The 13,940-nt window shown below is 38.2% G+C and overlaps 1 protein-coding gene and 1 pseudogene across 1 annotated transcript; both read left to right on the forward strand.

Moving 5' to 3' along the window:
* Positions 1–2,330: 2,330 nt before the first annotated feature.
* Positions 2,331–6,853, forward strand: LOC118338204 (L-amino-acid oxidase-like). The gene is made up of 7 exons (XM_035675465.1): positions 2,331–2,471; positions 3,350–3,576; positions 4,091–4,203; positions 4,377–4,578; positions 4,997–5,065; positions 5,347–5,483; positions 5,907–6,853. The coding sequence occupies exons 1-7, from the start codon at positions 2,441–2,443 to the stop codon at positions 6,712–6,714; spliced, it is 1,587 nt and encodes a 528-aa protein (XP_035531358.1). The 5' UTR covers positions 2,331–2,440; the 3' UTR covers positions 6,715–6,853.
* Positions 6,854–8,647: 1,794 nt separating this feature from the next.
* Positions 8,648–13,867, forward strand: LOC118337953 (annotated as a pseudogene).
* Positions 13,868–13,940: the final 73 nt, after the last annotated feature.

Here is a 13,940-nt window from a genome sequence, read left to right on the forward strand (position 1 = left end):
TTTTTTTTCACCACCTTGAAATACTTTGTCTGTCTTACAGGTTGCTGAGTGACAGCTCGCAGGAGGAGTTTTGAGAGACGTGCTCACAGTTTCACTCACTGTATCTAAATTAGCAACAGCAAGATACGAGTGAAGACAAGGAAGTAACCCACTTACATTAAGTATTGTCATTGTAACTGAACAAGCTATATGAGGGGGAAAGCGGACTCTCTTTCCAGACCCACACTTGTATTACACATATTGTCATTTTTATACACATAATGTGAAAGAAAAAATGTCCTTTAGATGAGTTTCTTTGTACATTACATGTGTGTAAATGTGTATATTCATTTATAATCACAGTGAAACTGAGCTGTACAAACATGGTTATAAGTGCGTGGGAATAATGTCACGCAACCTTCAGTTAAACATCTGTGTCTTTTAGTACAATCTTCTAATTATAGTCTAACGGTTAAACCAACTTGTTCCACCTACTCAGTCTGTTCACGTGTCAGAGTTATCATCAACATAAAGTGAGAATGCAGTTCACAAAAACAGACCACCAGCAGCTTTTAATACACTCACTGTGGTCAGCTGCTAACTTCATGCTGTTGCATCACTTTTATCTGAATCAGATACACTGTTTGTGGTCAGTAGCATAATAATGCTGTGAACATGATAGAGTTCTGTCTCAAACACTCTCAAGGTAACTGCTTTTACAGGTTATAAAGGTCATGTTCCACACCTCCAAATGTATTCTTTGTTCTGTGCTCAGCATCATTATTTTGTAATTATCTTGTCATCTTGACCAGGCTGAAGGGTTTAAAAGTTGGGCAATCGAAATAAACTGTATACAAATGACAAAGAAAAACGTTTTTACTTTCATTTTTAAACCGCTAAACCAGAAAGTGACACAGTGAAATTCATTGGCATGTCTTCATGAAACTTGCTGAGCAAGAGGCTCGGTCGACCCGCAGGGTTCCCGAGGTGTTTGTCTCATTCTCTATTCTCTTTTTTTTTCTTCAAACTTCTCTTTAAACGATAATGTACTATGTTTATGATTAATGATTTCAATATTATTTCTTTGTTTTGTCCCCATTTTGGTATGGCAGATGGGCCTACATACTATACCTATAATAATGACACTTGCCCACTGGGAGACTACACATTGTCCTGAAAAACGCCATTATTAGCCCATTGTTTCGAAACCCAGTAGTCCAACAAATTCAGAAAAAAACGATGTCCAATGCTCCGATAGTCTGCTTTTACAAAATGACACTTTCCCTGGAGTGTTTTCCCCCTGAATATCCTAGTGTATTTGGACATGCAAGAAAGGACAAAGTCAGGTGACCTTTGTCGTCATGGTTAGCAGCTGACTATCATCACGGCAACTTGTATTTTGTTTCTTTTTTCACATTTCCTCCCTGATTTCTTTCTGCTGCTTCTTCTTTCATACTCATCCGTCTCCATCTTCCTCTGCTCCGTACCACTCTTGTTAGCAAGGTGGATCTTCTTCTTCTTGAGTTTTATTAGCAGTTGCCAAACAAGAAAATTGAGTGTGGATCAGAATGTCTAATATTTACATTATTGAAATAAACAAAATTGTCAAATCTTCTCATTATTATTGATTAGACTAAGATAGTAACATAGGATTGGAAAACACTTGTTTCTTAAGGTCTTTTGTAAAATATCTATTAGATCAAGCACTGGATCAATACTGGATCCAACTGGTGAGGCTTTGCTCCGATAACTTGCTTTTATGTGTGATATGTTGTTTATGAGTATTATATGCTTGTTGTAAAAGGCCTTTTTTGCTCATAAGATCTGACTGGTTGTTCTAGATCACCTGATTGTGTTGGTGAATAATAAATACTCATGATCAACCCATGATAAAAAATAAAAAGGACAGGAAGTCATGCCTTTTCTAGTCAAGCCAGACGACTAAATGAAAGTGTATAAGAGGTCACGATTCCACTTCAGGTTACTCTAACAGCAGACACCGAGGCTCCTCAAAGGGTAAGAAGCTGCCATTTTATTTTATATAATTAGATATTTACTGATATTATAGTATTATTTATTGATATAAGACTTTCAATAAAATTTCACTATGAATGTTTTAGCAAAAAAGGTTATATTTTAAAAATGTTTTTTTAATGCTGTAGATTTGAAACAGTAAAATATTTGGACAATATCAAATATGTATTTAAGGAATTTACAGGATGTTTGTAATTTTCCCTACAGTTCCTAATATCAGGTTTTTTATTGTTGAATGTGTTCTGTATGTGTTAAAATAATGTTATTAGCAAATTGCTTTACATCTAGGTAATATGAGTGACGTGCGACTGTCTTGTCTGACAAAGTAAGTACTTTCCAGGATTGAAACATATTGTCTGCTGTATTTTCTCTTCCTCTTTGTCCCTTCAAGTCACCAAAGAGGGAAAGAAGAATCTTAATAACTGAGATGGATCTGCGTGAGGCAAGATTTCAATTATGTGAGTATTCTCTAGCAAGATTAATATTTGATTAATCATTTTGAAGATTTTAAGCATGAACTCTATTTGTAATCCTTTATTTTGTGATCAGGTTAACTCTTTTATGGTAATTTTCAATTATTGATTCACAAAGGGGGCTGCACAAGCCAAGAGCGGGACACTAATTTTATTAGTCATTATGATTCAAGGGGGTGTTGCCCAATGTTTGAAAGTCCCTAATGCCTCTATGGTAGATAAAACATGAAAAAGGGCCCTGTAGGATAAATGAATCCTGACTTTCTGTTCATTGGTCTCCACCGCACAGCTGGTGATCTTTTCTTTTATCATTTCCCTAAAACCGCCTTGAGTCAGCCATTGACTCCCACTTTGAGTTTGTGTGTTTGTATGAATGAAGCTGAATGCTGTCTGAGTGTGTGCCGAAAGTGCACATTTCCCCTTATAAGTTCCATGATTTATTCCCAGTCAGCAATTTAGAGCCACTGAATTAAGTTTTAGTTCTGCTTTTTTAGGTTTATACTCGTATAGTTTGGCTTTCATCACTGTCTGATGAAGTGAGGAGAGGTGAATTTTTGCCGGCCTTTACGGGAAAATATTTGAAATAATGTGGGAAATTCGGAAGAGTAACCCTACTGACTGTAAAGTATTTATGGCAGCATTAGTAAAGTATCTGTAAAAGTGATGCAAGCAAGGTCAAGTACAGCAAAGCATGTCTAAATGCGCAACTAGAATTTGGATCTATAAAATTCAGTTAGACTTCTCCACTTTGTCAACTGTGCTTCAGGAAAAAGAACAAGTATGCTGAACCAAATATTAAGATTCAAATAATTTAGATAAAAGTTCCCTGCTGCAGTGTGCTTTTCTCTCCATTATGTTTCCAGTTGCTGTCAGTGTGCTGCTGCTCACACTTTACCCCAGCTATGCCCCAGCTATCACTATGAAGGAACATCTGCCGCTCAGTTGTCTGGAGGACAAAGACTACGATGAGCTGCTGCAGACTGTGAAGACCGGCCACCCACACATAAATACCTCTCATCATGTTGTTATTGTCGGAGCTGGCATGGCTGGACTGACGGCTGCCAAGTTACTGCAAGACGCAGGACACAAGGTACACAAGGCAACAGGCTTAGGGTCTACACATGTTATATTAAAAACAACACTGCATGAGAAAAGAACATTTTCTGATTATGAGGGCAAGCATGAACCTGCTGGGAAGTGCAGGAACCAAGTTCAGCTCCCCCCATCCCCTGTAACCACGTTATAGTTTGTGATCTGATTTGCAATTATTTAACAACATTCAAATTTAGTTTGTAGTATCTACGCTGTCACTGTAATATCAACTAAACAATTAAAGAAATGGTAGACAATGAAGAGCTGCAACATCAGGTAAAAATAAACGAGCTACATGGGACCCTAAAAACTACTTGCCTCATGGTGAACCTGTGGCCTTTAGGTTCCATGATAGTCCTGAACCCTGGTGCAGTTTCTTACTTTTCCTGGTTTGTATTCTGGCTTTGTTTAGGATACATGACTATAAGTAGCAGCACTAGTACCAGCAAGAATGGTTAGAATAGAAGCAATAGCGGAATGTATTGTATTTATTTATGTGTTTTGGTAACAAGGTAACCATATTAGAGGCTAGTGATCGTATTGGAGGACGGGTGGAGACCTACAGGAATGAAAAAGAGGGCTGGTATGCTGAGCTGGGAGCCATGAGGATCCCAAGTTTTCACCGGTAAGTTTATGTGCATTTTAAAATTTAGCATTTACATATATATTAAATACATGCAACACTCCCCCCTCTCAGACAAGCATAACAGTTTGAATTACGTGTCTTGCTTACAAGAGTACAGTAGAGAGACTTTGCAGTTACAAGCTAACTCTGCCACCATCACTTCCTGTCAACAGTATCGTCCACTGGTTTGCTAAAAAGCTAGGGGTCAAGCTGAATACATTCCACATGAATGACCCGAACACCTTTTACCTGGTTAATGGGGTACGGAAGAGGACGTACACAGTGCAAACAAACCCTGACGTGCTGAAGTACAAAGTGCGGAGAAGTGAGAAAGGAAAAACAGCTGACAAGCTGCTACAGCAAGCTTTGCAGAAGGTACGTACATAAATGAGAGATGGAGTTAACACAGTTAAGTTCATACATTCTTACATGGTACCAAACACGGTCAACTGCCCAATTCTGTGTTTTAAGCCATAAAGGAAAGCTAAATGTGGATATATTTCTCTCTAAGCAAATTCACAAATAGCAAAGATCTTGATTTTGTTGTAAATGCTCGTGTGACTGGGCCCTTAGTTTTAAACTCTTCCTACCAGTTAGGCAGGATACGTTTAAAATTCAGAACATTTGGAAGGATATATGTATGGTTGTTATGCAAATTGCCATACATTTGAGTTACACATTCCTGGTTCAGCATACATATCATTTTGTGAATACTTGTGATAACAGCATTAGATCAATGGGTGATTCAATTAACTTCATCCATGGAAGTGACAGTTTCTTTTTCTTTTTTTAGTTCAACGATGAAGTAGAAGCTCATGGTTTCAAGGCTGCGCTGAGAAAATATGACCATTATTCTGTGAAGGTAAAACATTTTAATTTGATTTTAATGTTTCACTATGGTGAGTCACATAATGTGGCCTCTAAAAGTGAACATAATCAGTGAGTTAGAATAGAGAAACTAAAAAACTGTAAGATAAGAAAAGACTTAAGGTTACTTAAATGTCATTATATTGGCCTTATTTTTCTATTTTCTATGAATTAAAATATGACAAACAATGTCAAAACTTTCCACCACGACAATAAGTCTGTAGTATGATTCTTTCTGAGTCACCATGACAGCATGGTATTTTATTTGTTTAACAGGAGTATCTGAAAGAAGAAGGAGGCCTGAGTTCAGAAGCAATAAGAATGATTGGAGACCTGCTTAATGAACAGAGCCTTATGTACACAGCCCTCACTGAGATGATCTATGACCAGACTGACATCAATGACACTGTGAAGTGAGTCCCTACATTCGATATTGTCAAACATTTCAAATGGGAATCGTATTTTATTGCACACTAGTTAAAAATGATAAATCCCCTAGCCAGAAAAAAGAGAGTTTTGTTTCTGGCCACCTAATGGGGATGTATGTCTAATACTGAGCCTTAGTTCTGCTTTGGTTTCACTCACTGATTAGCAGAAATAACCAACTCTTCAAATGCTAAAAGCTCCAAAGTCACTAGCAAGTTGCTAAGAAGATCGTGTTCAGAGGGTTTACCAGAAGGTAATACTGTGGTTGATGAAGATAAATTTAACTTGTTGGTATGATAGGAGTTGGCTTCCAGACACAAATCAATAGCATATGCACATACTGCAAATGTACACCAGTCTCTACTAAAATACACGCAATGAATGGATGTCTTTGTCTTTTTGTATTTTAGGTATTATGAAGTGACCGGTGGGTCAGACCTTCTCCCGAAAGCTTTTCTTACTGTCCTTGATGTTCCTATTCTCCTCAATTCCAAGGTCAAGCACATCAGCCAGTCAGATAAAGGTGTAATTGTATCGTACCAGACAGGGCAACAGTCTGATTTTATCGACCTTCTCGCGGATGTCGTCCTAGTAACAACCACAGCCAAAGCAGCCCTTTTCATAGACTTTGATCCACCTCTCTCCATCAGAAAGATGGAGGCCCTGAGAACAGTCCACTATGACAGCTCCACTAAAATCCTCCTTACCTTCAGTGAGAAGTTCTGGGAGAGTGACGGCATCCATGGAGGAAAGAGCATCACAGACAGGCCCTCTCGATTCATCTACTACCCCAGCCACAGTTTCCCCAAAAATCAAACCATTGGCGTCCTCCTGGCTTCCTACACCTGGTCTGACGACTCCCTCCTCTTCAATGGTGCGAGCGATGAAGAACTAAAAGAGCTGGCTCTGAGAGATTTGGCAAAGATCCATCAGAGGGATGTTAGGTCTTACTGCACAGGGGTGCTGGTAAAGAGGTGGAGCGCAGATCCTTACAGCTTGGGTGCCTTCGCTCTCTTCACACCCTATCAACATTTAGAGTATGCTAAGGAGCTCTTCAGAAGTGAAGGCAGGATACACTTTGCTGGTGAACACACAGCCTTTCCTCACGCTTGGATTGAGACATCTATGAAATCTGCAATCAGGGCTGCTACAAACATTAACGAAGAGGTGCTCTTGAATTCAGAGTTAGCTAAATGTCCAGTGAGAGATGAGCTGTAGGGTCTAAGGAATTGAGCAACCATGTATTATGGTATTAATAAAAAAGAGTGGCAAGGTTGAAATATGTCCAGCTAATGTCACAGAAATATTTTATGTTGAAATGCCACTTTAATAAAATAAGAATCAATAAATCAATCAATAAAACATGTATGTACAATAAGTGTTTGTTTTATAATGACTCATGTATATACAAAGAAAAATAAATGTTACAAAAAGATTGAGAAAAAATCTACTCATCTTTGTTCCAATGTAGATTTAGAATACCATTTTTTTCCCCTGTTGGCTGTTTAATGTGAAGATAGTTCAGTACTACACTAAACGCCAATATATCAGCCTCACAATTACTTGCACTGTCAGTAGTCCTGCAGGAGAGACACTGTGGTGGCAGGGTGGTTTTATAACTGAACTAGATTCTTTTCATTTCCTAAAGAAAATGCCTGTGAATACTGCATCTGCTGCCACCACAACCACCACTACTGCTGCAGCTTCTCAAAGAGTTTCAATAAAAGTGTTCCTGTCTGAAGATACCACCCAAGATTGATGAATGATAACTGAATACTGCATTCAATAAATGTGTTTTTATTAATGGCACCAAGGTGCAGCTATTGTCAGTATAATTGTATGAAAACCTACACAGTTGTGCAATGTGACTTTATTTACAAAGAATGTCTGTGTAGGCTTTGCTTAGAATTTGTAGGACTTAATAACCAACCATATGTTGGTGCTATTGAATATATGCATTAATATGTTTTGCACATTTCCATTCTTTCATCAGATTCTGATGAGTATATGAGCGACTCCCATTGTCGGGACATTCAAAGGAAACTCAGTAATATATTCATATAATTTAATAGCTGTAACAGATATCAAAATAAGTCATAGCTGGAATAATAGCGTGTCTATCCGCAAAAATGTGCATGTTTATTTGGTATAGATAATTTGATTGCAGTAATCAAATAACTATAAGAGCCGGACACTTTTACTTTCAGTCCTGCCTGAGAAATAATCCAATAAGGAAATGCAACAAGTCATTCATCCTAGATTTAGTTTGCTAACCACGTTTGCCATTCCCACCGTCACATTTTCAGTGTGTGCCATTTAGCTTGGTTAGCTTGTAAGGAAGTAAGAAAACTACTTCTCAGCTCTACCACAGTGCATTTTGGTGTTCATACAACACATATTTAACTGCAAGTTGACACATTCTTGATTAACACTTAGGAGGACTATGGGTTCCTTTAGTGAATGCTTAAAACCAAGACAGTAGTCAAGATCACCCCATACCTATGAAGATCGTGTCCATAAATTGATCCAAAAATCACATATAAATCCAGTATTGCTATACATCGGTTTTGCTTGGTCAGTGTATTCAGTTATGTTTTTAAAATACCAAAATGTTATGTTTTTATTTTTCTTGGTCAAAATGGGATGAGCACATTTTTGGGGGATTTTCATTTTCTATGTCATATAACAAAAATAATATCACCACAAAACAGGTGTTAAGCATTCACAAAAGGAACCCATAGTCCTCACAAGTGATGATAAATGCAGATAAAAATGAATCAGCCAAAATGCACTGTAGTAGAGCTGATATTTTAAGGATTTTTTGTTTTACTTCCTTGCAAACTAAACTAGTTTAAAATACAATCTCCATGTGACACACACTGAGTATGGCAGTAATGGCAGACCTGATGAAGATGAATGACTCGTAAAATTCTTGAATTGAGTTGAATTTCCTCATTGCGGTTGCATTTTTGGCAGAGTTCCCATCAGATAACGCCCAGACTCCTTGTTCAGGTTGAGTAATTGTGTTTTTTTTTCTGATCATGAGACCTGAGGTTATTCCGGATCACCTGATTGCAAGGGTTGGTAAATGATGAAACTGAAAACCAAACATACTGGAAGTCGTGGCCTTTGAGGTCAGGCTAGTCAAGTGAGAAAAAAATTCAAGCATCGAGGCGAAGTGCGGTATATAAGAAAGCTAAGATTTCACAAAAGGTCACTGAACAACAACATCAGATCAGCTCCTCAAGAGGTAAGAATCTGTCATTTCATCTTGTATATTTGTATATGCATGTGAAAAGATGACCTGTTATTGTTTTCTTGCAACTCTTATATTAGGAATTAATTTGCAAAACATTACGTCGCCCCAGACCGAATATTAAATAGCTATAACAAAAGACAAATTAATAAGTAATGTAAAAAGAAAATTGACTTAAAATATAAACTGCAATAGTAGAAATTTGATCTATAATGAAATTAATTTAAATTTGACTGTTTTAATTTTTACTATCTTTTTCTGTGCTTTTCTTGTTGCATTTTTCTTATTGTAAATGTTTTCTGCCATGCATATCATATGCTAAATTCATGAAAACCCTAATATAAGGTAGCATATTATAACAGTCAAAGATGAAACTTCAGTTCAAGTATTAACATATTTTGTCTCCTATATGTTTCTCCTCCTCATCCTCACCGCAGACAAGCTTCCAAACAGAGATGGATTCACGTGCCATTAAGTGGAAATTCTGTGAGTATTCTGAGCTGTGTGCTTTTTGTTATTAGATAAACCAACAAAGACATGAGATACTTTATAATTCCAAAGTCATTCATAAGTCAAGAACCACCATTAAAAGTCTTCAGTCCATCAGATATCAGACTGCCCGGAGACATCTGTCATCTGTTCCTTGATCTTTTTTCTTGTCTACAGTTTTGAGTCACTGAGGAAATTAGCCCTGTACAGTAGTTCTGCTTTTGAGCACAAGGTTTTCATGGGTACAGTTTTACTTCCATCATTACATGATACAATGCAGAGAGGGAAGTAATTATAAGTGGGATTTGCCAAAGTAAAGCCATTGCTTTTGTCTGCGGGTAATTTTCGGAACTGAATTCTTTTTTCTGAAGTTTCTGGACTCTCTGATTTCAAATCATCCACACTGCTATTTCACGTTTTATAATAGCATAGAGAGATCCAGTCAGAGCTGTACATCAAATTGGCAGCTGCCCCTTTACATATCATTTTCAATGCACAAAGCCCCAGATAGACTAAAAGGCCGCTCAATTACTTTGGCTCATTTTAAATCACCATGTGGCAAAAGCTTTTAATGCAAAATAAACCCAAAAAATAAATAAATAAAGATGATGAAATGGATAAGTATGATGTGAAAGTGAAAAAATAATTTGGTACTTGTTATAGAGAAAACCGAAAAAGTGTTCAATCTGTACACTTTCAGTTAATTATTTCCCATTATTCCTAGTTTACCCTGAACCACAAAAAGTTAAAGTTTCCTTTATATTTCGAGAAAATTTTTAACAAATTCCATAGTTTATACAAACATTTTTTGTTTGACTATGTTTAGATGGTTCATTTATCTGACTGGGTGAAGTTCTCCTGTAATAAATGGTGATAGACAGATGGTTCATCCAATCACGTGCAGGGTTTTTAGAAGTGCCCTGCCCTTTTCCAAACAGTTACCAATGAGAATTACCCATATGGTTCACAGGTTAGTTTGCTGTTGGAGTAAGTTGTGTGTTTTTCTCTCCGTGTGTTTCCAGTTGCTGTCAGTGTGCTGCTGCTCACACTGTACGTCAGCAACACTGCTGCTGTCAGCATGAAGGAACACCTGGCTGATTGTCTGGAGGACAAAGACTACAGTAAGCTGCTGAACACATTGGAGAGCGGCCTCCCGAAAATAAATAAATCTCATCACGTTGTTATTGTCGGAGCTGGTGCGGCTGGACTGACGGCTGCCAAGTTACTGCAAGACGCAGGACACAAGGTACATGCAACAGGCTGACCCTGAATGAGGAAGCCTGTTAATGCAACAAATATATATAGCAAAGAGCAAATTACATTTTATTTTCACTACTTAATGTTATTGGTGTGTGATAATGCTAAATCAAAAATCAGGACTAAGACTCCAATGACTAAGTACTTTATCTGTTTTAACAAGGTAACCATATTAGAGGCTAGTGGTCGTGTTGGAGGACGGGTGGACACCTACAGGAATGAGGAGGAGGGCTGGTATGCTGAGATGGGAGCCATGAGGATCCCAAGTTATCACTAGTGAGTGAAAATGTTTCTTAAATTAGCTAGTTTTTTCCTCAAATTAAAGTTGTGTTTTACCATTTCAGCTACTCAAAACTCACTCTTGGCTCACATTTTCAGTACTTCAGGGATCTTTGAATCACAAGCTTATCATCTCATTTTTACACAGCATTGTCCGCTGGTTTGCTAATAAGCTGGGGGTCAAACTGAATCCATTCATCATGGAAGACATAAACACCTTTTACCTGGTACATGGGCTGCGAAAGAAGACGTATGCAGTGAAAACAAACCCTGACATCCTGAAGTATAAACTGCCGAAAAGTGAGAGGGGAAAGTCACCCGACCAGCTTCTACAGCAAGCTTTACAGAAGGTATGTAAAAGAAAAGTCAATTGTATCAGCTGTTTGTCTTTTACAATTGCTGTAACTTTTCATTCCTTGTAGAATTTTAGGGGCCTAAAAGCCCACTTCAGACCAAAGATTCACGACAAGACAAAACAGTTTTAGAAGCGTGACTCAAGCTGATCTTGAATCCCCAGTGGCTGGTTTTAGAACATACGGCATGACACCTATTTTTAACAGCCAATCAGCTGTTATTTCAGCAGCATTTGAATTATTTATTCTAAATACACTTTGAAATATAATAATATAATAATTGAAACAGTTTAAGTAATCTAGATTTATAATATATGAAACTCATTTATTTTAGTTAAATAAAACAGTGTTAGGTTTAGGTGGTGTGTGATTGGGTGTGTGAAGAGAAACCACTGTGAATAACACTGGATGTAATGATCTTTTCTGCAGGTGAAAGATGAAGTGGAGGCACATGGCTGCAAAGCTGCTCTACAGAAATATGACCACTATTCTTTGAAGGTAAATCATGATATGATTTCATGAAATTCTACAAAATGAGCAAGTCTGACTCACAAGACTATGTGACGTGCGCATAAAATTAAGGTTGAATGAGCTTGAACACCAAATCTATAAAACATCTGTTTGTTGTTTCACAGGAGTATCTGAAAGCAGAGGGTGGTTTGAGTCCAGAAGCGGTGAGGATGATTGGAGACTTACTCAATGAACAGAGTCTCATGCACCTGGCGCTGACTGAGTTGCTTTACCTCCAGAGCGACGTTAGCGACAGCACAACGTAAGATTTAACAGACTGTAGTTGTTTTGCCAAGAATCATAAGAAAAGAAAGATGTGATTCATCAGATCTGACCAATCACAGAATTCTTATTCAAGCTACATATGTGTGAAGATCCAATTGGGTATTGGTTTAAAACAAAAACTAAGCATACGACTCTATCCTAAGTCAGGCTGAATGACACCCAGAGTCACACACAACGCTTAAAATAGACAAAAAATAAAAATAGTCAGTCTGTCTGTTAGATTGATTTCTTAATCCTTGGTCTTCCAAGACTATATATTTCTAAATATGTGGCTGCCTATAGTTCAACCTTATTGGCTGATCTAGTCTAGTCGAGAGGAGGCGAAAATAACAAGGAAGAGGCACAGGCTATGACCTGTGACCTCATTTAAATTTGTGGAAAATTTTAGAGTAGAATGACCATTTCAGTCTGATGTGAAGAAGGAAAATTCCTTCACGGTTAAGCTTGTTGAAGTGGTTGCGTACATAAATTTTGGCCATTGCAGACTTGAAGTGCAATAACATTAATTAAATTTCAGATATACTGTACTTGTTTCATAGCCAAATTTTAAGTAAAGTAAGTAAAATTTATTAAGCACATTTAATACACAGTATAAACTGTACCAAAGTGCTGTACAGTGAATAACTAGAAAAGACAATATACGAAAACACATGGACCAATAGTCATAATTCTATAAAACATGAAAGAAAACCTTCAATATTAGGCACAAACACAGAAAACAATAGGAAGGCAGGAGTACAGGGAGTGAACAAGGAAAGGCAGGGAGTAAAATGGGTTTTGCCTGGATTTGAGGCAGAATGGAGGGGCGATTAATATCCAGGGGGAGCTGGTTCCACAGAGGGGGAGCAGAACTGCAAAAGTCTATCCCCCTCCTGTTTGAGCTCCGTGAGCGCGTACTACAATTGCAAAAGTCCCTTTTATTTTGAGGATCTCAGGGACTTTTAAACAGAATTAGGCTGTTACAGAGTCAGTGATGTTATTTGGGCCAGCCCATTTATGGGCCTTAAAAAACAAATAATAACAACTTTTGAATGAATCCTAAAATGAACTGGGAGCCAGTGCAAGAGGCCTGAATGGGGTATGATGCTTCATGCCTCCCATGGTGTCAGTTAGAAGCGCGCAGCTGCGTTTGGACCAAGCTGTAGACGTCTGAAGTGAGGATTGGGGGACGGCACAAGAGTAGAGGGAATTGCAAATAATCCAGGCTTGTGATGGTATAAAGGCATGGATTAACTTTCTCAAGGTTTTAAGCCTTGCTGTCTTTTAAATCTTTACTAAATAGCTTTTTGGGCTAGACAGAGCAAAGGCAAGGTAATTCTGTAGCCTTAGCTGGTGTAATGAATATGAATGACATGGGGTCAGATCTGCTGAATGACACGCATAAATAACATAAGTCAATCAGGCAATAATTTTTTGACTTTGAGCTCATAGTCAATAAAACTAATGTGGTTTGTTTTGAAAGGTACGATTGGAAGGTGACTGGTTGGGACAGATCTACTGACCACAGCTTTCTCAACAGTCTCAATGTCCCCATCCTCCTCAACTCTAGGTCCAAAGGTATCAAAGCCCAATCACATAGGGGGTGTGACTTTGTATCCATATCAGACAGGCAAACAGTCCCTCTCTGCAGGATCTTTTAGCTTGACGTGTCTTGGGTTGACACCACAGCCAAAGGCAGCTCTGTTCATTGACTTCCATCCACCTTCTCGCCATCAAGAAGTGGAAAGGCCCTGAGGGCAGTCCACTATTGAAAGTTCCTAAAATCATCCTCACCTTCAGCAGAAGTTTCTGGGAGGTGACGCATCCATGGAGGAAAGAAGCACACAAGAATGGCCCTCTCGATTCATCTACTACCCAGCCACAGTTCCAAAATCAAACATTGGCGTCCTCTGGCTTCCTAACCTGGTCTGATGACTCCCTCCTCTTCAGTGGTGCAAGATGACGCAAGAGCTGGCAGAGCTTGGTTTCTGAGAAGATTTGGTGCAGAATCCATGGTGGAGAAGGTCAAGGTTTAC

The sequence above is a fragment of the Morone saxatilis genome, unplaced genomic scaffold (assembly GCF_004916995.1).
Source record: "Morone saxatilis isolate NCDOM2014 unplaced genomic scaffold, NCSU_SB_2.0 Contig4, whole genome shotgun sequence".
Taxonomy (NCBI): Eukaryota; Metazoa; Chordata; class Actinopteri; family Moronidae; genus Morone; species Morone saxatilis.

What these genes read in the sequence shown, in the direction of transcription:
- LOC118338204 (XM_035675465.1), top strand. Translation starts at nt 2,441, where the DNA reads ATGGATCTGCGTGAGGCAAGATTTCAATTAT. An exon ending in AGGATCCCAAGTTTTCACCG is followed by an intron (nt 4,204 to 4,376) that starts GTAAGTTTATGT and finishes TCCTGTCAACAG; the next exon opens with TATCGTCCACTGGTTTGCTA. An exon ending in ATGACCATTATTCTGTGAAG is followed by an intron (nt 5,066 to 5,346) that starts GTAAAACATTTT and finishes TTTGTTTAACAG; the next exon opens with GAGTATCTGAAAGAAGAAGG.